The sequence below is a fragment of the Pristiophorus japonicus genome, chromosome 12 (genome assembly GCF_044704955.1).
Source record: "Pristiophorus japonicus isolate sPriJap1 chromosome 12, sPriJap1.hap1, whole genome shotgun sequence".
NCBI lineage: Eukaryota > Metazoa > Chordata > Chondrichthyes > Pristiophoridae > Pristiophorus > Pristiophorus japonicus.
In genome coordinates this window covers 201,766,014-201,792,177 of record NC_091988.1, presented here as the reverse complement: position 1 = coordinate 201,792,177, position 26,164 = coordinate 201,766,014, and the positions used below count along the sequence as shown (strand labels likewise).

At 52.6% G+C, this 26,164-nt stretch overlaps 1 protein-coding gene across 1 annotated transcript in view; it reads right to left on the bottom strand.

Moving 5' to 3' along the window:
• Window positions 1-349: 349 nt before the first annotated feature.
• Window positions 350-26,164, bottom strand: part of angpt4 (angiopoietin 4) — a 109,378-nt gene continuing 83,563 nt past the window's right edge. The window contains exons 6-9 of the mRNA XM_070895136.1: window positions 17,935-18,036; window positions 11,770-11,936; window positions 8,498-8,628; window positions 350-897 (exon numbers count right to left, since the gene is read on the bottom strand). Coding sequence (XP_070751237.1) covers window positions 737-897; window positions 8,498-8,628; window positions 11,770-11,936; window positions 17,935-18,036 — 561 coding nt within the window. The 3' untranslated portion in view covers window positions 350-736. The remainder of the gene's footprint in view (window positions 898-8,497; window positions 8,629-11,769; window positions 11,937-17,934; window positions 18,037-26,164) is intronic.

The window sequence follows — 26,164 nt, the reverse complement described above, 5'->3', positions numbered from 1 at the left end:
GGACGGGGCTCGAGGGGCTGAATGGCCTCCTCCTGCTCCTACAATCGGGGCTATTGGGTGGTAACCCATGCTCCCTTCAAGCACAGCATTCCTGGGAGGCCTCGTGAGATCGCTGAACTTAACCTGCTGGGCTTCTGGAGAGAGGGAAGGGCCTGGGGGGAGATGGTGAGAAACCGGGGGTCAGGGGAGTTGATCTCGCAAGGGGCAACTTTATCACTGGTGGCCAACTCAAAAATTCTTGAGTAAAGTGTTTGTGAGGATGCTTGCACAGGCAGTCAGAGCCAATATTACTGCCAACAATTCCACTTGCTGATCTGAATCTTAGTTGACATTTTAAAGGAAAACGGCATCTGTTGCTAATATCTCGCACACATTTACATTGCTTCATGTATTTAAAATAAAAAACATGTCCATTAGTATTCAGAATTAGTCATTAACAATCCTTGCTTTCCGGAACCTTCCAGAAGAAGTTCGGAAGCTTCTCAATTGAATTAGTTCCACAGCAGGGGACCTTCTGAGTTCATTTTGAAAATCCTTTAACCCTCAGAATGTTTGGCCAACCCATCTAAATTCCTCACTGCAAAGATTCCCCTCCGCTTCGATACAACAAAGACCAAGCTCTTCGCTTGCCGGACGTGGGCCCTCCTCCAGCCACTCTCTCCCCGCAAACAAAATGTCCCGTGTCGCCGCTTGCCCGAGCTCCCCAGCGCACGGCGCCCGCCACCGCTGGCTGCCGTCAGAAGTCCAGGGGCCTGATCATCATGGTGGTCGCCCGCAGCGAGTAGCTGGGGCCCCGGAAGTAGTGCCACTTGATGCCGTTCAGCTTTCGGATGTTGTTGCCTGCCGTGTAGTACATCCCGTTCAGGTTGGACAGGCCGCAGGCATCAAACCACCAGCCTGCAGTGTGAGAGAGGGAGAGGATCAGTGTCAGGCCGAGGTACCTCAGCGTCTCCACACTGAATATAGTCAACAGCGCTGATCGAACAAGAGCCAAGCATTGCATGAGTCAATTTCTGCACGTCTTAGGAATAACAACTTACATTTATATAGCACCTATAGCGTCCAAAGCAAGCGCTCTACTCAGAGCTCCTTCACGGCAAACGAGCCAAAGGTGGGCAGCGGAAACGTTACAAGGACACCCACAAAGCCTCCCTGATAAAGTGCAACATCCCCACTGACACCTGGGAGTCCCTGGCCAAAGACCGCCCTCAGTGGAGGAAGAGCATCCGGGAGGGTGCTGAGCACCTCGAGTCTCGTCGCCGAGAGCATGCAGAAAACAAGCGCAGGCAGCAGAAAGAGCGTGTGGCAAACCAGACTCTCCACTCACCCTTTCCCTCAACCACTATCTGTCCCACCTGTGACAGGGACCGTGGTTCTCGAATTGGACTGTTCAGCCACCTAAGGGCTCATTTTTGGAGTGGAAGCAAGTCTTCCTCGATTCCGAGGGACTGCCTATGAAGATGATGAGACCGAGCCACGGAAAGAGATATCAGGACAGGTGACCAAAAGCTTGGACTGAGCACTAGGTTTTAAGGAGGAGAGGGAGGTAGAGAGACGGAGAGGTTTAAGGAAGGAATTCCAGAGCTTGGGGCCCAGGCACGGCCACCAATGGTGGAGCGATTGTAATCAGGGGATGCGCAAGAGGCCAGAATTAGAGGAGCGCAGAGATCTCAGAGGGTTGTGGGGCTGGAGGAGGTTACAGAGATAGGGAGGGGTTCTGGGCCATGGAGGGATTTGAACACAAGGACGAGTATGTTAAAATTGAGGTGTTGTCGGATCGGGAGCCAACACCGCTGGTAATGTGTGGGCTGGTACCAGAGAAATAACCATGAGCGCTGCCCAAAATCATTGCACAAACCCAACTGGTTCACTAATGCCCTTTACTAAGTGAACCCATCGCCCCTCCTCAGTCTGGCCTACATGTGACTCCAATCCCAACCTACTTAGTGGACTACCAATTCTCTTTGACGTCTCGGTTATAATTACCACTGCGACAGCAGATATGACACCAGGATTGCAGCAGTTCAAGAAACAGACCCACCTCAGCCTGACTCAGAGTAATTAGGTATCAATCTTGCTGATACTGGCCACATCCTGTGAGCACAAGTGACAAGTAACACCCCAGTGTCACCTCTAAATGCCCGTAGCCAGGATATACGGTACAGCATTCCAAACCCGCGACCTCCAACACTCAGGAGGACAAGGGAAGCAGGCGAATGGGAGCACCCCCACTCCAACTTCCTCCCGGAGTCACACACCATCCTGACTTGGAACTATAGCGGCTGTTCCTTCATCATCGCTGGGTCACAATCCTGGAACTCCCTCCCTAACAGCACTGTGGGAGCACCTTCACCACACGGACTGCAGCGGTTCAAGAAGGCGGCTCACTTGAGCACAAAATCTCGGCTGACACTCCGGGAGTGCTGCACTGCTGGAGGTGCAGTTTTTCGGATGAGACATTCATACCGATACCTCGTCTGCCCTCTCAGGGGAATGTAAAAGCTCCCATGGTAACTATTTTTCCCCGGTGTCCAGGGGCCAATATTTATCCCTCAACCAACATCACAAAAAACAGATTATCTGGTCATTTATCACATTGCTGTTTGTGGGAGCTTGCTGTTCGCAAGATGGCTGCCGCATTTCCCACATTACACAGTGACTACACTTCAAAAAGTACTTCACTGGTTGCTAAGTGCATTGGGACGTCCTGAGGTCGTGAAAGGCGCTATATAAATGCAGGTCCTTTCTTTCCTTCTTTCTCAAGGGCAACTAGGGATGGGCAATAAATGACGGCCTTGCCAGTGACGCCTAATCCCGAGAATGAATAAACTAAGAAGCAGCTTGGAGCAAGACTTGGATGTGAGACCCGAGGGCCAGCTCACCCCGTGCTCATTAATGACTTGGAAGAAGGGACTGAGTGTAACGTAGCCAAGTTTGCTGACGATACAAAGATGGGGGAAAAAGCAATGTGTGAGGAGGACACACAAAATCTGCAAAGGGACATAGACAGGCTAAGTGAGTGGGCAAAAATTTGGCAGATGGAGTATAATGCTGGAAAGTGTGAGGTCATGCACTTTGGCAGAAAGAAAATCAAAGAGCAAGTTATTATTTAAACGGAGAAAGATTGCAAAGTGCTGCAGTACAGCGGGACCTGGGGGTACTTGTGCACGAAACACAAAAGGTTAGTATGCAGGTACAGCAAGTGATCAGGAAGGCCAATGGAATCTTGGCCTTTATTGCAAACGGGATGGAGTATAAAAGCAGGGAAGTCTTGCTACAGTTACACAGGGTATTGGTGAGGCCACACCTGGAATACTGCGTGCAGTTTTGGTTTTCATATTTACGAAAGGATATACTTGCTTTGGAGGCAGTTCAGAGAAGGTTCACTCGGTTGATTCCGGAGATGAGGGGGTTGACTTATGAGGAAAGATCGAGTAGATTGGACCTCTACTCATTGGAATTCAGAAGAATGAGAGGTGATCTTTTCGAAACGTATAAGATTATGAGGGGGCTTGACAAGGTGGATGCAGAGAGGATGTTTCCACTGATGGGGGAGACTAGAACTAGAGGGCATAATCTTAGAATAAAGGGCCGCCCATTTAAAACTGAAATGAGGAGGAATTTCTTCTCTCAGAGGGTTGTAAATCTGTGGAATTCGCTGCCTCAGAGAGATGTGGAAACTGGGACATTGAATAAATTTAAGACAGAAATAGAAGGTTTCTTGATGATAAGGGAATAAGAGGTTATGGGGAGCGGGCAGGGAAGTGGAGCTGAGTCCATGATCAGATCAGCCATGATCGTATTGAATGGTGGAACAGGCTCGAGGGGCAGTATGGCCTACTCCTGCTCCTATTTCTTATGTTATGTTCTTATGTTCAACGCCGGGGAAGGTTTGAACGCAACAGACAGATCCTAAATGATCAAGATTTAGACACAGCTGCAATGGATACTGTACTAGGAGGAATGTTCCAAATGTTTAGCTTGTTAGTGGGGCTGGTGAAAGCTGTCACTGACCAACTCTGCTGTCTGCACACATTAAATGCTGCAAACATGCTGAAATATTAGCTCTCCCGCGGTCAGGCGGGCTGCTTTATTCCCTTTACTCACGACCTTTGCTCCCTGCTCATCTATTTTGCAGGAAACCTTTCCCACATTTCCAATAACATACCCTTCCCTGTGATGTTGACAGCCTCCCACACTGTGCGAGGGTGGGCTGGACCTCAGACTGTGGGGGAGCAGCAAGAATCTCAGCCCAAAAACTTATAGCACAGAAACAGGCCATTCAGCCCAACAGGTCCACCCCGGACTTGCATTTCTATAGCACCTTCCACAAACTCCGGGCGCCCCAAAGCACTTTACAGCCATTAAATTATTTTAGAAGTGTTGTAATCTGGGAAACACAGCAGGCAATTTCCACACAGCAAGCTCCCGCAAACAGCAATGAGATAATGACTAGTTAGTCTGTTTTAGTAATGTTGGTCAAGGGATTAATACTGGACACGGGGGAGAATTCAACTGCTCTCTTTTGAATAGTGGTCGTGGGATCTTTTACATTCTCCTGAGAGGCAATGTGATGATACACCAGACAATCTACTTTACTGATGTTGGTGGAGGGATTAATATTGGCCAGGACACAGGATGGAACTGGCTTGCTCTCCTTCGAAACAGTACCATGGGATCTTTTATGTCCACCCGAGAGGGCAGATGGGTAATGGTTCAATGAAGGACGGCATCTCCAACAGTGCAGTGCTCCTTAGTACTGCCCCTCCAACAGTGTGGTGCTCCCTCAGTACTGCCCCTCCAACAGTGCAGCACTCGCTCAGTATTGCACCTCCAACAGTGCTGCACTCCTTCAGTATTACCCCTCCGACAGTGCAGCACTCCCTCAGTACTACCCCTCCAACAGTGCAGCACTCCCTCAGTATGCTCCTCCGACAGTGCGGCACTCCCTCAGTACTGCCCCTCCGACAGTGCAGCACTCCATCGGTACTGCCCCTCCAACAGTGTGGCGCTCCCTCAGTACTGCCCCTCCGACAATGCGACATTCCCTCCGTACTGCCCCTCCGACAGTGTGGCATTCCCTCCGTACTGCCCCTCCGACAGTGCTGCACTCCCTTGTCGTCTGTCACATGGATGAACTTCAACAATTGTACATCCCTGACTGGCGTAAAAATAAAACGATGAAGGTGGCTCAACCATGGCTAACAAGGGAAATTCCGGTCTGTCGCTGTTGGGGTTGTCCATGAGGGTCCTGACGTTCCAGGTCCAGAACTTCATTTTGTAGGGCGGAAAATGCCTATGCATGAGTTCTTTTAACATGGGCTGGCCATTGCACACTGGCTACCACACGGGCTTAGCAGAGCAAAGTCTTGATCCGGTGGCAAGGGGGTCCGAGACGACTGGAGACCAGGCTCGACTGTATGGGCTGGCTGCCTACAGTGGGATGTAAGCCGTAAGCTCGGTGCTGAGCAACGCCTTCAGGAGAGGTGGTGGGAGATCTGAGGTGTGATGAAGGGTGGGGATGAGAGACGCTGCGTTCTACTCGCATTGTTTGGCTGCACCGTGCTCCATTTTGTATCTGGAAGGGTGGTGGGAGAAGCCAGAGTGGCCGCCACCATTACCCATACCACGTGCCCGACAGATGTTCCTCCGCAGCTCCTCCAGGCCTCTGCGATTGGGCTGCTGGGGCCTATTCTGATCAGGCCGAAGGGACTCCGCGGGCACCTCTGGACCGGGTCGGCTGGCTGAAGGGTGCAGGGGAGCATCGCACCCGGTGGGTGGGCTTCGTAAGCATCTGGTTACGAAGGACCCAGTTAAGAAAGCCCTATACAGCCAGCACCTCACTGCCAACCTGGCGACCCTCGATGACCCTGAGACGCAGAGTGCCCACAGCACCTGGACCGCCCTCAAGGCCTCCATAACCATCGCCTGCGAAGAGACGCTCGGTCACTCAACCAGGAAACACCAGCACTGGTTTAGCGAGAATAACCAGGAGATCCAGGAGTTAATAAACCGCAAGTGCAAGGCATTCCTGAACTTAAAGCTGCAACCCAATTCGGTAATGTCAAAGCAGCTCTACAGGCGGCTGAAGGCCGACGTCCAACAAAAAACCCGCGACCTAAAGAACAGATGGTGGGTGGAGAAAGCACAGGAGATCCAGCAGCTGGCCGACAACCACGCGTGCGAGGATTCTTCACCGCAGTCATGACCACCTACAGCCCAAGCACCCAAGGCTCCACCCCACTACTGGCCAAGAACGGAGAGGTGCTCATCAAGGACACAGAGGCAGTCAGGGCCCACTGGAAGGAGCACTTCGAAGATCTCCTTAACCAAGACTCTGCCTTCGACACGAGTGTCTTCGACTCCATCCCACAGCATGCTACCCGCCACCATCTCGGCAAAACGCCAGCCCTTCACGAGGTAGAAAAGGCCATCCATCAGCTCAAGAACAACAAGGCAACAGGAGCAAATGGAATCCCCACTGAGGCACCAAAGTATGGCAGAGAGGCACTATTGGCACAAATGCATGGCCTCATCACTCTTATCTGGAAGGAGGAGAGTATGCCAGGACATTTCAAAGATGCCGTAATCGTGACCATCTTCAAAAAAGGGGACAAGTCCGACTGCGGCAACTACGGAGGAATCTCCCTGCTGTCAGCCACTGGGAAAGTCATCGCAAGAATCCTCCTCAACCGTCTTCTCCCTGTGGCTGAAGAGCTCCTCCCGGAGTCAGAGCCTACGGCCACAATAGTCTGAAAATGCCCGATCTTGTCTGATCTCAGAAGCTAAGCAGAGTCAGGCTTGGTTTGTTATAGTCCTTACTACTAGGGGGATCAAGGGGTATGGCGAGAAAGCAGGAATGGGGTACTGAAGTTGCATGTTCAGCCATGAACTCATTGAATGGCGGTGCAGGCTAGAAGGGCCGAATGGCCTACTCCTGCACCTATTTTCTATGTTTCTAAGTTTCTATGTTTCTATAGTGCGGATTCCATCCACTACAGGAGACAACACCTGCGACAACTACAAGAGAAATGCAGGGAACAGCACCAACCACTGTACATGGCCTTCTTTATCCTCACAAAGGCCTTTGACACTGTCAACTGTGAGGGATTATGGAGCGTCCTCCTCCGTTTCGGTTGCCCCAAAAATTTGTCATCATCCTCCGCCATGACATGCAGGCCGTGATCCTGACCAACGGATCCCACAGACCCAATCCACGTCCGGACCGGGGACAAGCAGGGCTGCATCATCACACTAACGCTCTTCTCGATCTTCCTCGCTGCAAGGCTTCATCTCACTATCAACAAGCTCCACGCTGGAGTGGAACTAAACGACAGAACCAATGGGAACCTGTTCAACCTTCGTCGCCTCCAGGCTAGATCCAAGACCGTTCTATCCTCTGCCGTCGAACTACAGTACACGGACAATGCTTGGTCTGCGCGGACTCAGAGGCCGAACTCCAAGCATCGTCAACACTTTCACCGAGACAAAGGTCCTCCACCAACCTGACTCGCCACACAGCACTGCCCCCCAGTCATCAAAATCCACGGTACAGTCTTGGACAACGTGGACTATTTTCCATACCTTGGGAGCCTACTACCAACAAGGGCAGACATCGATGACGAGGTCCAACACCGCCTCCAGTGTGCCAGCACAGCCTTCGGCCACCTGAGGAAGAGAGTGTTCGAAGACCAGGACCTCAAATCTGGCACCAAGCTTATGGTCTACAGGGCAGTAGTGATACCCGCCCTCCTATATGGCTCAGAGACGTGGACTATATACAGCAGACATCTCAAAACATTGGAGAAGTACCACCAACGGTATCCCCGCAAGATCCTGCAAATCCACTGGGAGAAGAGACGCACCAACGTCAGTGTTCTCGCTTAGGCCAACATCCCCAGCATTGAAGCACTGACCACACTCAACCAGCTCCATTGGGCAGGCCACATTGTCCACATGGCCGACACGAGACTCCCAGAGCAAGTGCTCTACTCGGAACTCCTACACGGCAAGCGAGCCCCAGGTGGGCAGAGGAAATGTTTCAAGGACACCCTCAAAGATGCCTTGATAAAGTGGAACATCCCCACTGGTGCCTGGGAGTCCCTGGCCCAGGACCACCCTAAGTGGAGGAAGAGCATCCGGGAGGGCGCTGAGCACCTCGAGTCTCGTCGCCGAGAGCATGCGGAAACCAAGCGCAGGCAGCGGAAGGAGCGTGCAGTAAACCAGTCCCACCCTCCCCTTCCCTCAACCACTGTCTGTCCCACGTGTGACAGAGACTGTAATTCCCACATTGGACTGTTCAGCCACCTGAGAACTCACTTTTAGAGTGGAAGCAAGTCTTCCTAGATTTCGAGCGACTGCCTATGATGATGATGATGATAAATACAAGTTGTTGTTGTAAGAAAGATAGACTTCCGAATATCTTTCCACCCGATGTAAAGCTGCACCGTGACGTGAGTACCGGGCCCTCGCAGAGTCACGCCCCCCACCCCCGTACCTCCAGTCAACATCAGCGCGCACTTGCAGTGACAGTTGTCGTTGTCCGCGTCCCTTGTACTGAAACTCGCTCCGTGAACGGCCAGGCTGCTCTGGTGTCCTGCCGTGCCGCTGTACCCCTTCAGGGAGAGCCTGCGGAGAGAAAGGGGGAAAGTGAGGCCCGGCCGGAACGCAGCTCAGTCGCGATACATGACTGTATTCAGCGAAATCCCCTCGGAGCCTCTCCCGAGGCCGCCGCCACTTCTCCGGGATGTGCGAGGGGAGGAACCCGCTCTCCAGGCCCATGGTAGCTGCTCCCAGGGCCCTCAGTGCCCTGATTCTCACCAGGGTCCTCAACCCCGGGGCTGACTGCTCTCCAGCACCCGGCCCAAAGTGGGTGGGTGGGGGCGGGAGAGAGTGGGGGGAGGGGGGTGGGAGAGCGGGTGGGGTGGGCTTGGGTTGGGAGAGCGGGTGGGGTGGAGTTGGGCTGAGTGGGGTTGGGAGAGCGGGTGGGGTGGGGTGGAGTTGGGTTGGGAGAGCGGGTGGGGTGGGGTGGAGTTGGGTTGGGCTGGGTGGGGGTTGGGAGGCGGGGTGCGTTCAGAGAGCGGGTGGGGTTGGGTTGGGCTGGGCTGGGTGGGTTGGGTGTGGGCCTGTCTGCGAGGGTGGGGGGGGTGGGCTGGGCTGGGCTGGGTGGGTTGGGTGTGGGCCTGTCGGGGAGGGGGTGAGTGGGCGGCTGGGCTGGGTGGGTTGGGTGTGAGCCTGTCTGGGAGGGTGGGTTGGGTGTGGGCCTGTCTGGGAGGGTGGGCTGGGCTGGGTGGGTTGGGTGTGTGCCTGTCTGGGAGGGTGAGGGGGTGAGTGGGCTGGGCTGGGTGGGGTTGGGAGAGCGGGTGGGGTGGGGTGGAGTTGGGTTGGGCTGGGTGGGGGTTGGAGGCGGGGTGGGTTCAGAGAGCGGGTGGGGTTGGGTTGGGCTGGGCTGGGTGGGTTGGGTGTGAGCCTGTCTGGGAGGGTGGGGGGTGGGCTGGGCTGGGTGGGTTGGGTGTGGGTCTGTCTGGGAGGGTGGGGGGGTGAGTGGGGGGCGGTGGGCTGGGCTGGGTGCTGGCACTCCTCTAGCACCTCTCACAGCCGCCTGCAGCGATCACATGCTGTCTCAGATCACCGTCACCCTGTTGCTCTGTCTGATGCTTGGGGGAAGCACTGAGCGTCCAGAGAGAGAGAGAGGGAATGTTCCGTGCTTTGAGTCTTTGCCAAAACTATCGACAAAAAGGCTGTTGGGATGAATGATGAGGTGACAGAGAGAGTGACATGACTGAGGGCGAACTGCGGATAAGTCCATTATCTGGAGAGTTTAGATTGTGTTGGATAAACAGACAATTTGACAAGAGAGCGATCTGGCTACATTCTTGGAGGTTACCATACTGACTGAAGCCCAGAGCTTCGAGCACACAGTCGCTCCCATTAGAAACCAGCCTTGAACAACACATCACTGTTTGCTTTGGCTGCAGGATGCAAGATTTGTTCTATCTTATTTGAGAAAAATAAATTCCCGATTTTGATATATTTAAGCTGGTTTTATGCTTCTGTACGGGTCGGTTTCTGTTCCTCTTGTCCCCGTATCACTCTCGTTCACAGGCTCTGCCTTTGCCTCTCTTTCTCCAGTTGGTATCTCTCAGCATTTTTTGCTCTGTGTCCCTCTCTGTCTATTTCAGTCTGTGTGTGTGTGTGTGTGTCTCTCTCTCCTCCCCCTCTCTCTCACCGTCTCTTTCTCTATCTCACTGTGTCCTTCAGTCTCTATGTGCCTCTCTCTCACTGTCTTTCTCTGTATCTGTCTCTCTTAGTCTGTGTGTGTCCCTCTTTCTGTCTCACTGTATCTGTCTCTCAACCTGTGTGTGTCCCCCTCTGTCCCTGAATATGTCTTTGCTCCTATGTCTGCCTCTATCTCCTCTCCTACAATGTGATAAGATGGATGACCCATTGGCTATAAACTTCCTTGCAGCAGTATAGTGATCGTGGGCCAGTCTAGGACTGCAGTGTGCAATACCCCTTGTGTGTGATCTTCAAAATAGTTCTGTCGGATCTTTTATGTCCACTTAAGAGAGCAGAAGGTGCCTCGGTTTATCGTCTGATCTGAAAGATGGCACCTCCGACAGTGCAGCCTAGATTTTTGTGCTCAAGTCCCTGAAGTGGGACTTGAACCCACAACTCATCTGACACTATGCATGAAGAAAAAAATAATGCTCTCGGAGACCACTGGTCTTGAAGTGCATTTTACAGTGCAGAAACAGGCCATTCAACTTAATGGTTCCTCCTCTCAATGCTAAGAACACTGGTATCCCTGTCCTCTGGACGGCCAAGGGCAACTCAACTGACCAGCCAAAAACACAGTCAGTGTTTGTGGGATCTTGCTATATGCAAATTGGCTCCCACTTTCCCAACGTTACAGCAGTGGCAGTGCCCCAGGGAGGAGAATCGGAAGGCAGGTATGGACAGAGAATTAAAGAGATGAGAGCAGAAACAGAGAGAGCTCTGCCTGAGATTGAGTAGATTGGGCCTATATTTATTGGAGTTTCGAAGATAGAGAGGAGATTTCATTGAAACGTATAACATTCTTAGAGGGCTTGACAGGGTAGATGCTGAGAGACTCTTTCCCCGGGCTGGGGAGTCCAGAACCAAGTGTCACAGTCTCAGGATAAGCAGCCGGCCATTTAGGACTGAGATGAGGAGGAATTTCTTCACTCAGAGCGAACCAAAGGATATGGGGATCGGAGTTGAGGTCAATGATCAGCCATGATCTTATTGAATGGCGGAGCAGGCTCGAGGGGCCAAATGGCCAACTCCTGCCCCTAGTTCTTATGTTCTTAAGTGAGTCAAAGCCTATTAAACGCTCAGATAGCAGAGGGAAGGTAATGACAAGCTTCACGTGCTCACACTATGGGCTCTGGACTGCCCGTGGTGGGTTTTATCACATATGGCACCCCAGGGGGTTATTTCACAGTCAGTCAGTGAAGTGGACTTCTGACCATTTACAACCTATCCACTTTTATGAGGTTTAAAAAAGATGAATTATTATGAAGACGATAAATTCATCTGCCCGATCCTTTTCTGTTCCTGCGTTATATTGGCCAAACTTGCAAAAGAAATAATAAAATCTGGCAGGCCAAGATCGATGACATCATGAACAGCGGGAGCGCTGGAGTGTTTGGAGTGTGATATTTCGGTCTGGGAACCATTCATTCTGCTGCGGTGACATTTATTAGCCTCCCAGTGACCGTTTGTCACCAAGAACAGACCCGGTACCTGTAACTCTGCTTCTCGCTGCTCAAGTGGAACTTCTCATACAAGGAAAAGACTTGGTTGCCATCCCAGTCCCTCAGCTCAATCCGTAACGAGTAGGCCTGCTGGCTGGTCAGCAGGTAAACCACTTCATTCCCCAGCCAGTACTCGCCCGAGCCATGTCCGAACCCCTGCGGGAGAGAGACGGGGGGGGGGTTAGAATGGCTGTCGGAGGGCAACACTTTACTGCAAAACCAGAAGAGGAAAGAAAGAATGAATGCCTTTCACACAAAACTCAGGACGTCCCAAAGAGCTTCACAGGCAATGAAGCATTTTTGAGATGTAGGAAATTCGTGGAAAGTTACATTTAAAATTTTCTACGATTTGCAAACTTTTTTTTAAAGTTGTGGGACAGACAAGTGATCAAAGTTTTGTCTATGTCATGCGCCTGATATTCATCGCGGGAGGGAGTGAGTGAGAGGGAGTGAGTGAGAGGGAGTGAGTGAGAGGGAGTGAGTGAGTGAGCGAGCGAGCGTGCGTGTTGGGTCCATACAGCAGAGCCTGATCTCCAATCGTCTTGGGTCACCTTGCCACTGGACCAAGACCTTGCTCTATCAAGCCCGTGTGGTAGCTGGTGAAGAAATTGTTCGACAAACTTCTCAAGGTTTAGAGTTCAGGGGCTGATCGAGGAAGGAGCTGAGCAGGGAGCAACTCCAGTCTTGTTCTTGAATGGACAGAGAGGTTGGCAAGAGACAGGTGGGAGAGGAAGCAGATGAGAACGGAAGGCAGCAACAGGTGGTAGATTTGAAAATAACACTTCAATAAAACTTGCATGCGGCAGCAGAAATAAAATGTGTACAAATTAAAAACAAAAAAAAAGCCTCGTCAGTGATGTCACTGAGAGGAAGAGGAGTGGGAGGCGGAGGTTGGAGCAGCAGCAGCAGCGCCACCTGGTGTAGGGAGGACTGAAAGATCAGTGTAATGGTGCCAGACCGACTCTACAGGTAAAGGCAACACCAAGGGTACCATGTGTGACACCAAAACGTGACAAATTCGTGGCACAGGAAGTAAGTGTGACAAATAGAAGGTTGTGGGTTCAAGTCCCACACCCGTGACTTAGAATCATAGAACGACACAGCACAGAAGGAGACCATTAGGCCCAGTGTGTCTGTGCCGTTAGAGCTATCCCGGTTAGTCCCACCCCCCCTCCTCTTTCCCCATAGCCCTGCAAATGTTTCCAATTGAAGTATTTATCCAATTCTCTTCTGAAAATTACTTTTGAATTTGCTTCCACCTTCCTTTCAGGCAGCGTGTTCCAGATCACAACAACTCGCTGCGTAAAAACCTGTTTCCTCACCTCTCCCCTGATTCTTTTGCCAATCATCTTAAATCTGTATCCGCTGGTTACCGACCCTTCCGCTACTGGAAACAGTTTGTCCTTATTTAGTTTACACACCTCTATCAAATCTCCTCTTAAACTTCTCTGCTCTATGGACAACAATCCCAGCTTCTCCAGATAACCGAAGCCCCTCATCTCTGGTACCATTCTAGTAAATCCTACCTAAAGTGTGGTGCCCAGAATTGAACTGCTGGGACCCAACCATTGTTGCGCATGTAACTCCAGGCTGACACTCCCAGTGCAGTACTGAGGGAGCACTGCACTGTCAGAGGAGCAGTACTGAGGGAGCACTGCACTGTCGGGGAGGGGCAGTACTGAGGGAGCGCCGCACTGTCAGAGGGGCAGTACTGAGGGAACGCTGCACTGTCAGAGGGGCAGTACTGAGGGAACGCTGCACTGTCAGAGGGGCAGTATTGAGGGAGCACTGCACTGTCGGAGGGGCAGTACTGAGGGAGCGCTGCACTGTTGGAGGGGCAGTACTGAGGGAGCGCCGCACTGTCAGAGGGGCAGTACTGAGGGAACGCTGCACTGTCAGAGGGGCAGTACTGAGGGAACGCTGCACTGTCAGAGGGGCAGTATTGAGGGAACGCTGCACTGTCGGAGGGGCAGTACTGAGGGAGCGCTGCACTGTTGGAGGGGCAGTACTGAGGGAGTGCTGCAACGTCGCTGGGGCAGTACTGAGGGAGCGCTGCACTGTTAGCGGGGCAGTACTGAGGGAGTGCTGCACTGTCGGAGGGGCAGTACTGAGGGAACACTGTCGGAGGGGCAGTACTGAGGGAATACTGTCGGAGGGGCAGTACTGAGGGAGTCCTGCACTGTCGGAGGTACCATCTTTCGGATGAGACATTAAAGCGAAGATCCGTCTGTCCTCTCAGGTGGACGTAAAAGATCCCATGGCACTATTTGGAAGAAGGGCAACGGAGTTCTCCTCGGTGACCTGGGGCCAATATTTATCCCTCAATCAGTATCACTGAAACAGGTTATTTGGTCATTATCACATTGCTGTTTGTGGAAGCTTGCTGTGCGTAAAGTGGCTGCCACATTTCCTCCCCTCCCCTCCACTCCAGGGCAAGAAGCCCCAGCATCTGAGGATTCGATAATGCCCAACACAATTTGAACGATATATGTAGAGAGTGAATGAAGACAAGACTGTAAACATGGTTGTGGTAGAGAGGGAGAAAAGGAGGACGACAGAGAGTGAGGAACATAAAGAGAAGGACAAAGAGAGAGAGAAAGAAAGATTTAGAGAGTGGGTGCAGACAGTTACAGGCAGATGGACAGATGTATTTTATCTGCAGGCCATGTGGCTGGAGATTGCCGATGAGCCAGGTCGATGCAGATCAGTCACGGCTCGGGGCTCTGCAGAAGTCGATTTACAGACTCCAGTAAGCGGACTTCTTGTTGTGTTTAGAGGTTGTTTTCCCAGCATGTGAGTTGTTTCCGCTCTCCGGCCACAAGGCTTGGTGCCAAATGCATTTTTTGTTGAGGAATGTTAACAATATTGACGCAATGGGCAGCCCCATGGGTAAGCCCCCTGACATTGTGTGAAGGAAGATTAGAGCGCCGTGCTGGGCTCAGCTCTCTGTATTGCAACAGGGACATGGAGGCACTGGGGAGAGGCTGCAAAACTAGAGGTGATACTTATCAGGAAAGACGGGGCATGTTAGAGCTCCTTTCTCCAGAAACGAGAAGGCTGAGGGATGACCTAACAACATAGGAACATAAGAAATAGGAGCAGGAGGAGGCCACCTGACCCCTCGAGCCTGCTCTGCCATTCAATAAGATCATGGCTGATCCGATCATGGACTCAGCTCCACTTCCCTGCCCGATTCCCATACCCCTTTATTCCCTTATCGCTTAAAAATCTGTCTATCTCTGTTTTAAATATATTCAATGACCCAGCCTCCATAGCTCTCGGGGGCAGAGAATTCCACAGATTTACAACCCTCCGAGAGAAGAAATTCCTCCTCATCTCCGTTTTAAATGGACGGCCCCTTATTCTGAAACTATGTCCCCTAGTTTTAGTTTCCCCTATGAGTGGAAATATCCTCTCTGACCTGATAAAAGTCTTTAAAATTATGAAGGGGTTTGACAGGGTAGATGTAGAGACGATGTTTCCACTTGTGGGGGAGATGAGAACTAGGGGCCATCAATATAAGATTGTCACTAATAAATCCAATGGGGAATTCAGGAGAAACTTCTTTACCCAGAGAGCGGTGAGAATGTGGAACTCGCTGCCACAGTTGAAATGTTGAAATAGATTTAAAGGGAAGCTGGATAAACACATGAGGGAGAAAGGAATAGAAGGATATAGTGATGGGGTGAGATGGAGAGGGGTGGGAGAGGGCTGGTGTGGAGCATAAACCCCGGCACGGAGCGATGGGGCATAAACCCCGGCACGGAGCGGTGGGGCATAAACCCCGGCACGGAGCGATGGGGCCGAATGGTCTGTTTCTGTGCAAGATGAAAAGCAGCAAATCACTCGATGCCAAGTAGGTCAGGATGATGCCCCTTACCCCCACATCGATGGGCACAGGCTGAGGGAGCCCTCCCGCTGCATGGCCAGCTGCAACTAACATACGGCAATGGCATCAATGGCCAGTTTACGCTGTCACCCCCATCCCTATAAATGCAAACACATTTATTCTTTACTGACACACACTGCTTTTTATATATTATCACTCCTGTATCCATCTGTACCACACGGTGCACCCACTGGATCAGTGGGAGCCTGGTCACATTCTCACCTCCCTACTCAGTGGACAGAGGCCCCACAATCCCCCCCCCCACCCAACCAAAACTTTCACCCCACTCCCACCCAGCACAAACCCCTCCCTCCCACTCACCCCAGCTCAGTCGGGGCTTTGATCCTGGGGTGTCACTTCGCTGCATAGTACAGTATGGTAGTATAGTGGTACTGTGACTAGACCAATAATCCCGAGGCCTGGACTAATGATCTGGAGACATGAGTTTAAATCCCACCACGGCAGCTGGGGGAATTTTAATTCAGTTAATTAAATAAATCTGGAATGAAAAAAGTTTGTAACTTCTGGATTGTTGGGAAAACCCATCTGGTTCCCTAATGTCCTTTAGGGAAGAAAATCTGCCGTCCTTATCCAGTCTGGTCTATACGTGACTCCAGTCCCACAGCAATGTGGTTGACTCCTAACTGCCCTCTGAAATGGCAGCTCACCACCTCCTTCTCGAGGGCAATTAGGGATGGGCAATAAATGCCGGCCTTGCCAGTGACACCCACATCCCGCGAATACATTTTTTTTTTTTAAAGTTGCTTCACTCATTGATCTACCAAGAGAGCATTTTTCAGAGAGTTACTTACTTAATCGTTGGTTCTGACAGCACACACTGCACTCAATAAAACTCTGAGCTCATTGCTATTTTTAAACTCGATCTGATTCTTGTGGGCTCGAAGCTTTCTGCGTGATCGGAGATCTTTCCCACACAATCAGCATTTTTAATGCCACACCGGTCACTGTAAGGCTGCATGACAAAGGGCTCCAGGTCTCGGAATGGAAACCTGCAATCTAAAGCCCCATTGTATTAAGTCACCACATTGCACAGTGCTGGCTCTCTGGCATCTAACTCCAGCTCTCGAATGGCTCAAGGCCAAAGCAATCACAGGCTTCAAACTCTGGGAAACACAAAAGCAAATCTTTGTCTTGTTTTATGGCTGAGACCGCCTCATTCCTCCCTCCCCCCTTCTCCCCCCCATCCGCTCCCCCTGCCCCCCCTGAGCCCCCATTTCCACCCCCTCCCCCCCCCCCCCACGCCTGTCCACACCCCCCCAACTTTGGCTGCTCCTTTCCTGAAGGGATCGATGTGTCGAGCAGTACTGTGCGACGGGAGCCAATCACCTGTCAGTGCCTCGGCCCAATGGCTGTTGCTCATCAATGGGCCAAGGCTGGAAAGCCTGGATATTCCAGCCATGGAATTGGATGGGATGGCAGCGGGAAAAAGGAGGGAAAGTTGGGCTCTTATTCTCTCTCAGCAGTTCCCGATTACAGTTATTGGTGACTAGGGGCCATAAATATAATGCAGACACCGATAAATCCGATTGGGAATTCAGGAGAAACTTCTTTACCCAGAGAGTGGTGAGAATGTGGAACTCGCTGCCACAGGGAGGGGTTGAGGCGAATAGTATCGATGTATTTAAGGGGAAGCTGGATAAACACATGAGGGAGAAAGGGATAGAGGGATATGTTGATGGGGTGGGAGGGGGCTGGTGTGGAGAATAAACACCGGCACGGACCTGTTGGGTCGAATGGCCTGTTTCTGAGCTGTACACTCGATGTAATTCTATGACATTGGGCAGGATGGCAGCAGAAAAGAGGGAAATTGGACAGCTCACTGCCCCCTGCCTCCCCATGAGCCAAATCTCCCTCTTCCCCTCCCCTGCTGGAACTGGAAAGAGGAGATTTAAAGGTTTTGAGATTGAAAGATTCTGACAGAGTGAATAGCAATAACACGTTAAACCCGAGGCCCCATCTGCCCTCTCGGGTGGCTGCAAAGGATCCCATTATTTCAAAGAATAGCAGGGGAGTTATCCTCGATTTCCTGGGCCAATAATTACCTCTCAACCAATATCACTAAAACAAATTATCTGGTTATTATCACATTGCAGTTTGTGGGAGCTTGCTGTGCACAAATTGGCTGCTGCGTTTCCTACATTGCAACAGTGACTACACTTTAAAAGTACTTCATTGGCTGTAAAGCACTTTGGGGCATCCAGAGGTCGTGAGAGGCAAGCCCATTCTTTTTTTCCTTTTACTCACCATTTTATATTCCCTCCAATTTCTCTGGAAGTCTGTGCTGCCATTAACTCTCTTCTGTATCACAGTCCAGCCTCCGCCACTGGTCTCCATGTCACAGTAAACCTGCAGACACAAGGAGGGAACACCAATGCTTAGTGGAGCCACAGTGCTGCGGATCGCAATACCTGCTGTCAAAACGGAAGCCTGGCAAAGTTGTCTATTGTAATGACCAATAAGCACTCAAGTTGGTGTGGCTACACAATGGCTGTTTTCATTTTGGAACATTTCTCCTTTATGATACAACTAACATTAAGGGACCCTGGAGGGTAATTGCTACAATGTGCCTGCTCCCATCAGGGGGTCCCGCTAGTGTTCAATTAACAATAAGCAAACATCCAAAGCTTCACCTTCTTGGGCCGATTGTTGGCCAATGTTTTGGGCCAACACAGAAACTAAAGCATTAAGAACAGGATGCAGGCAGCTGTAGTTAATCCAGACATTGTGAGATTGATAGTGTTGTGTATCTGTAAAGCATGCACTCCCATGTTCCGCCACCAGGGAGTGCATCCCCTGAAGTCCCAAGGGATCCCAGCATCCCTTGGGAGCACTGTACATAAGACGGCCCCTAAGGCCTGTTCCTCACTCTGGAGTGTCTTAATAAAGACTGAGGTCACTATTATTTTAACCTCCCTGTGTGCAGTCTCATCTGTGTTAGGAACACAATAACTGGCGACGAGTATACGAATCCAACGCAAAGATGCAGCAAACTGTGGGCATCCTGGAGAAGTTCTCGGAGGGTGAGGACTGGGAAGCCTATGTCGAATGGCTAGACCAGTACTTTGCAGCCAATGAGCTGGACGGAGAAGGAAGCGCTGCAAAAAGGAGAGCAGTCCTCCTCACAGTCTGCGGGGCACCGACCTACAGCCTCATAAAGAATCTTCTGGCTCCGGTGAAATCCACAGATAAGTCGTATGAGGAGCTGTGTACACTGGTTCGGGAGCATCGTAACCCGAGGGAGAGCGTGCTGATGGCAAGGTATCGGTTCTACATGTGCCAGCGATCTGAAGGTCAGGAAGTGGCGAGCTACGTCGCCGAGCTAAGGCGACTTGCAGGACAATGTGAGTTTGATGGCTACCTGGAGCAGATGCTCAGAGACTTTTTTGTACTGGGCATTGGCCACGAGACCATCCTACGAAAACTTTTGACTGTAGAGACACCGACCCTCAGTAAGGCCATTGCGATAGCACAGGCGTTTATGTCCACCAGTGATAACACCAAACAAATCTCTCAGCACACAAGTGCTAGCAATGTTCATAAATTAACTGGAACTGTGTTTGTGAACAGAAATGTACAGGGCAGAACCCACGAGTCTGCAACTGCCAGCAGGCCTCAGGTGACCCAGATGATTCAGAGTCCACAACAAAGGATGAACGCAAGGCAATTCACGCCTTGTTGGCGTTGTGGAGGCTTCCATTCAGTCTATTCATGCTGCTTCAAAGGGTATGTTTGCAAGAGCTGTGGAACAATGGGGCACCTCCAACGAGCTTGCAGAAGAGCTGCAAGCTCTGCAAAACCTGCTAACCACCACGTGGCAGAGGAAGATCGGTCCATGGTGGATCAAAGCAATTTTGAGCCTCAGAGAGAGGAGGCAGATGCTGAAGTACACAGGGTGCACACATTTTCGACGAAATGTCCACCTATAATGCTAAATGTAAAATTGAATGGCTTATCCGTAGCCATGGAACTGGACACTGGCGCTAGCTAATCCATCATGAGTAAAAAGATGTTTGAGAGACTGTGGTGCAACAAGGCACTCAGACCAGCCCTGAGCCCCATCCACACGAAACTGAGAACGTACACCAAAGAGCTCATCACTGTCCTGGGCAGCGCCATGGTCAAGGTCACCTACGAGGGCCACGGTGCATGAACTGCCACTCTGAATTGTCCCGGGCGATGGCCCCAAACTGCTTGGAAGGAGCTGGCTGGACAAAATCTGCTGGAACTGGGATGACATCCGAGCGCTATTACATGTCGATGAGGCCTCATGTACCCAGGTTCTTAACAAATGTCCTTCCCTTTTTGAGCCAGGCATTGGAAACTTTTCCGGGGTGAAGGTGCGGATCCACTTGGTCCCAGAGGCATGACCCATTCACCACAAGGTGCGAGCGGTACCTCACATGATGAGGGAGAGAATGGAAATCGAGTTGGACAGGCTGCAACGCGAGGGCATCATCTCCCCAGTGGAATTCAGTGAGTGGGCCAGCCCGATTGTTCCAGTACTCAAAAGTGATGGCACGGTCAGGATTTGCGGCGATTATAAAATAACTATTAATCGTTTCTCACTACAGGACCAATACCCGCTACCTAAGGCAGACGACCCATTTGTGACGCTGGCAGGAGGCAAGACATTCACCAAGCTCGACCTGACTTCAGCCTACATGACGCAGGAGCTGTAGGATTCTTCGAAGGGCCTCACTTGCATCAACACGCACAAGGGACTGTTCATCTACAACAGATGCCCATTTGGAATTCGGTCGGCTGCAGCGATCTTCCAGAGAAACATGGAGCGCCTACTCAAGTCGGTACCACGCACGGTGGTTTTTCAGGATGACATATTGGTCAAGGGTCGGGACACCGTTGAGCACCTACAAAACCTGGAGGTGGTCCTCCAGCGACTGGATTGCGTAGGGCTGCGGCTGAAGAGGTCGAAATGTGTCTTCATGGCAACGGAAGTGGAGTTTTTGCAGAGAAAGATCGCGGTGGACGGCATTCGATCCACAGACGCCAAGATAGAGGCTATCAGGAACGCGCCCAGGCCACAGAACGTCACGGAGCTGCGGTGGTTCCTGGGACTCCTAAACTATTTTGGTAACTTCCTACCGGGGTTAAGCACCCTCTTAGAGCCCCTACATGTGTTATTGTATAAAGGTGAGAACTAGGTATGGGGGAAAAAAAACAAGTAATTGCTTTTGAGAACGTCAAAATTTTATGCTCCAACAAGCTGCTTGTATTGTATAACCCGTGTAAAAGACTTGTGCTAGCATGTGATGCGTCGTCGTACGGAGTCGGGTGTGTATTACAACAAGCTAACGTTGCGGGGAAGTTGCAACCTGTTGCCTATGCCTCCAGGAGCTTGCCGAAGGCCGAGAGGGCCTACAGCATGATTGAGAAAGAGGCATTAGTGTGTGTGTTCGGGGTAAAGAAAATGCATCAGTATTGGCCTCAAATTTGAGCAGGAAACGGATCACAAGCCCCTCATATCCCTGTTCGCTGAAAACAAGGGGATAAATACTAATGCCTCAGCCCGCATACAAAGGTGGGCACTCGCGCTATCAGCGTATAATTATACCATTCGCCACAGGCCAGACACCGAGAACTGTGCAGATGCTCTCAGTCGGCTACCATTGCCCACCACGGGGGTGGAAATGGCGCAGCCTGCAAACTTGTTGATGGTGGCGCAGCCCGCAGACTTGTTGATGGTCATGGAAGCGTTTGGAAATGATAAATCACCTGTCACGGCCTGCCAGATTAGGACTTGGACCAGCCAAGATCCTCTGCTGTCCCTAATAAAAAACTGTGTACTGCATGGGAGCTGGGCCAGCATCCCTGTTGAAATGCAAAAGCTTAATCAAGCCGTTCCAGCGGCGAAAGGACAAGCTGTCCATTCAGGCAGACTGCCTGTTGTGGGGTAACCGTGTAGTGCTACCAAAAAAGGGCAGTGAAACGTTCATCTCGGATCTCCACAGCACACACCCGGATATAGTGATGATGAAAGCGATAGCCAGATCCCACGTGTGGTGGCCCGATATCGACTCTGACTTAGAGTCCTGTGTACGGCAATGCAGTGTGTGAGCTCAGTTGAGCAACGCGCCCAGAGAGGCACCACTAAGTTTGTGGTCCTGGCCCTCCAGACCATGGTCGAGGATCCATGTCGACTATGTGGGCCCGTTTCTCGGTGAAATGTTCCTGGTGGTGGTGGATGCTTTTTCAAAATAGATTGAATGTGAAATAATGTTGGGAAGCACCGCCACCGCCACCATTGAAAGCCTGAGGGCCATGTTTGCCACCCACGGCCTGCCTGACATACAGGTCAGTGACAACGGGCCATGTTTCACCAGTGCTGAATTAAAAGAATTCATGAACCGCAATGTGATCAAACATGTCACCTCGGCCCCGTTTAAACCAGCCTCCAATGGGCAGGCAGAGCGGGCAGCACAAACAATCAAACAGAGCCTTAAACGAGTCACAGAAGACTCACTCCAAACCCGCCTGTCTCGAGTACTGCTCAGCTACCGCTCGAGACCCCACTCGCTCACAGGGGTGCCCCCGGCTGAGCTACTCATGAAAAGGACACTTAAAACAAGACTCTCGCTGGTTCACCCCAACCTGCATGATCAGATAGAGCAGGCGGCAGCAACCAAATGTAAATGATGTTCGCGCCAATGTGTCACGGAAAATTGATCTGAATGACCCTGTGTATGTGCTAAACTATGGACATGGTCCCAAGTGGATCGCGGGCACGGTGATAGCTAAAGAAGGGAGTAGGGTGTTTGTAGTAAAACTAGACAATGGACAAATTTGCAGAAAGCACCTGGACCAAACAGGGCTGCGGTTCACAGACTGCCCTGAACAACCCACAGCAGACACCACCTTTTTCGAGCCCACAGCACACACCCAAAGGATCAACGACACCATTCCGTACCAGGAAATCGAACCCATCACGCCCAACAGCCCAGCAAGGCCAGGCTCACCCAGCAGCCCTGCAGGGCCAACAACATGCCAGCCCAGCGAGGTCACAGCCAACACACCAGAACAGACATTTGTACCGAGGCGGTCCACCAGGGAAAGAAAGGCTCCCGACCGCCTCACCTTGTAAATAGTTTTCACTTTGACTTTGGGGGGGGGGGGGGGGGGAGTGATGTTGTGTATCTGTAAAGCATGCACTCCCATGTTCCATCACCAGGGAGTGCATCCCCTGAAGTCCCAAGGGATCCCAGCATCCCTTGGGAGCACTGTATATAAGCCGTCCCCCAAGGCCTGTTCCTCACTCTGGAGTGTCTTAATAAGGACTGAGGTCACTGTTACTTTAACCTCCCTGTGTGCAGTCTCATCTGTGTTAGGAACACTATCGATAGAGTGCTTTGTAATGTGTGCACCTGTGAGTATGCTCATTGGGAATGGCTTAGCCAGTCACGTGATGGTCACAAGACTCAATAAAACCCCAGCCAGTTGGGTCTAGGTTATCCACGATGAGGCAGGTGGTTGTGAGCCTAGTGGATGAACCGGTAATGTGTAGTGTGATTGTTAAACTTTTGTTCAGAAACCAACTAGTCCTTAACAGCAGTGTGTTGCTATGAATTCTTGAGCTAAGAACCCATGAAGCAAATACATTACATGCTTCACTGTTAATCTTACAGAATAACTGTGTGTTTGACATCTGTTAGCGGTAAACACAGAAACACAATGACTCTCCTCCATTTTACCCTATGAGCCAAAATTTTAAAGCCATTTCTGATGAACCATTGTATTTGTATCCAAGTAAGGCTCACAGCACCCTGCCACGCTTGAAAAGGATGTAGACTGCAAGCCCTTTGCAATTCTAGGGAACACAAGCTGAGTATCTGAAAGGAAATGAATGAATGAGTTTTCAGCGTTTGACCCTGAAACGGACACATTCTAACAACACGGAGTCACGCTGAGCCCAGCAAAGCCCCGCACCTCTGCGGGGGGAGACTCCGCGATATCAGGTTATTATTTTCAGGGGTTGTTGCAGCATCTAATGCAAACGGTGAGCATTCTAGGGACTGTTTCCTTCAACCTGACAGCAACCAACACCAGGAAAACCTCTGGGTGTTGAAAACCAGGACTAAAATACAGAGACTCCTAGAGAGTCAGAGCTGGCCAGTCAGTGGCCGGAGACCAGGGTAGGTTCTGGGGCCTTGATTTCCTTTGGCAAATGCCCAGAGTGGATCTCCATCTTCACCAGCTGGGAGGTAATCCGGGGGAAACGGACCAGACTACTCGCCCCACTTTCAGTCTCTACGTGGGCCCGTTAGGGTGGCCGGGTCTGGTTGAATATATCCACGTGAATATATCACATGACCTCCCGCCTCTAACCGCCCCGCCCCCACTCTCCCGCCATTGGTTGCCCGCCATGTCCATCCTCGGGGTGCCCTGCCCCCCGCCCCCCCACGGCCAATTCTTGGCTCTCAATCAAACAGCTGTTCTCCCCTATCCGATGTTTTCACAACTAATAGATAAAAGTGCCAAAATAATTTTTTTTTTGCGTACTGCCCCGGTTGGGGACGGTAACCTTTCCGGGGACAGAGATTCTGCGTCCGGCGCCTGAGTCCCGGCCCAGAAGCAAAATTGCACTTACCGCCTGACAGGGAGGTAAGGGCAATGTCTCGCTCTTCTTTTCCTCTCGGGGCGGGATCGAGGGCACTGCCTGGGCAAACGTCAGAGCACGACACGGTCTCTCCGCGCAGTGCCACTGTGTTCCACAGGTCCTCCCCCTCCCGTTAAAGGAGCGAGCTCTGCTGGCTCTTTGATGGGCCTCCGCTCAGCCGCCGGGGATGCGGGGTGCCAAGGCCACAGCCCAGCACCGAAACAGAGTGCCGGGCCACACCATCGCGGCACGCACCCCATGGAATTGGAAGAGAAAAGGCCGAACGGTGGCGGGTTCCTTCCCATTAAGTTTTGCCCCGGGAGCGGAGTGTGGCCCCGGCCCCGGGAGCGGAGTGTGGCCCCGGCCCCGGGAGCGGAGTGTGGCCCCGGCCCCGGGAGCGGAGTGTGGCCCCGGCCCCCGGGAGTGGAGTGTGGCCCCGGGAGCAGAGTGTGGCCCCGGCCCCGGGAGCGGAGTGTGGCCCCGGCCCCGGGAGCAGAGTGTGGCCCCGGCCCCGGGAGCGGAGTGTGGCCCCGGCCCCGGGAGCGGAGCGTGGCCCCGGGAGCGGAGTGTGGCCCCGGGAGCGGAGTGTGGCCCCGGCCCCGGGAGCGGAGTGTGGCCCCGGGAGCGGAGTGTGGCCCCGGCCCCTGGGAGCGGAGTGTGGCCCCGGGAGCGGAGTGTGGCCCCGGCCCCGGGAGCGGAGCGTGGCCCCAGGAGCGGAGTGTGGCCCCGGGAGCGGAGTGTGGCCCCGGCCCCCGGGAGCGGAGTGTGGCCCCGGGAGCAGAGTGTGGCCCCGGCCCCGGGAGCGGAGTGTGGCCCCGGGAGCGGAGTGTGACCCCGGCCCCGGGAGCGGAGTGTGGCCCCGGGAGCGGAGTGTGACCCCGGCCCCGGGAGCAGAGTGTGGCCCCGGCCCCGGGAGCAGAGTGTGGCCCCGGCCCCGGAAGCGGAATGTGGCCCCGGCCCCCGGGAGCAGAGTGCGGTCGGGTTCGCGACCCGTGAGGTTGGCGCTGAGATCGCCCACGGCAGCCTCACGGGGCGCTGCCCAATTTTAGACGCGGGGCGAAAAGGGCTCCCCAGCGGGGGCCGGTGATACTGGGTTCGGGCCTCCGCTAACTCTCGGGAAATTTTGCGGGAGCCGGTAGTGCCCCCCCTCCTCCCCCCCACCGGGTGAAACACTCTCGCAGCCCGTGTCCCGTTAGCCGCTAACGGGGAGGGGCACAACGGGGGAGTTCTGCCCCGCAATGCTTTAATCGTCTCTCTAATGTCTCTCCCAGGTGTTGCTGGCCATGGTGCACTGGAGATTAGTCAGCAATTCCCGGAGAATTCGGGCCAATCTCGGAGGGCGGGCGACCCCATGGCTCATGTATTTCTGACCATTGCAACAATGTACAGATAAGATTTACATAGGAGCAAAAGCTGGGAACGTTTAGAGGGATAAGAAATGTGTTGTAACTACCTACCATGACACTAATGACACCCATTACAACCCGATGGGCAGTAATCTGTTTAGTGTGTGATGCAGTGGCTGGAATGACTGGTCAGTGCTGGCAGGGAGCGTGAGGCCGAGGGCCGAGGGAGGGGAAGGCCGAGGGAGGGGAAGGCCGAGGGCTAAGGGAGGGGAAGGCAGGGAGAGGAAGGCCGAGGGTCGAGGGAGGGGAAGGCCGAGAGAGGGGAAGACCGAGGGCCAAGGGAGAGGATGGCCGGGGGAGGGGAAGGCCGACGGAGGGGAAGGCAGGGAGGGAAAGGCCGAGGGCGGGGGGGAAGGCCGAGGGAGGGGAAGGCAGGGAGAGAAAGGCCGAGGGCCGAGGGAGGGGAAGGCAGGGAGGGAAAGGCCGAGGGCCGAGGGAGGGGAAGGCGGGGAGGGGA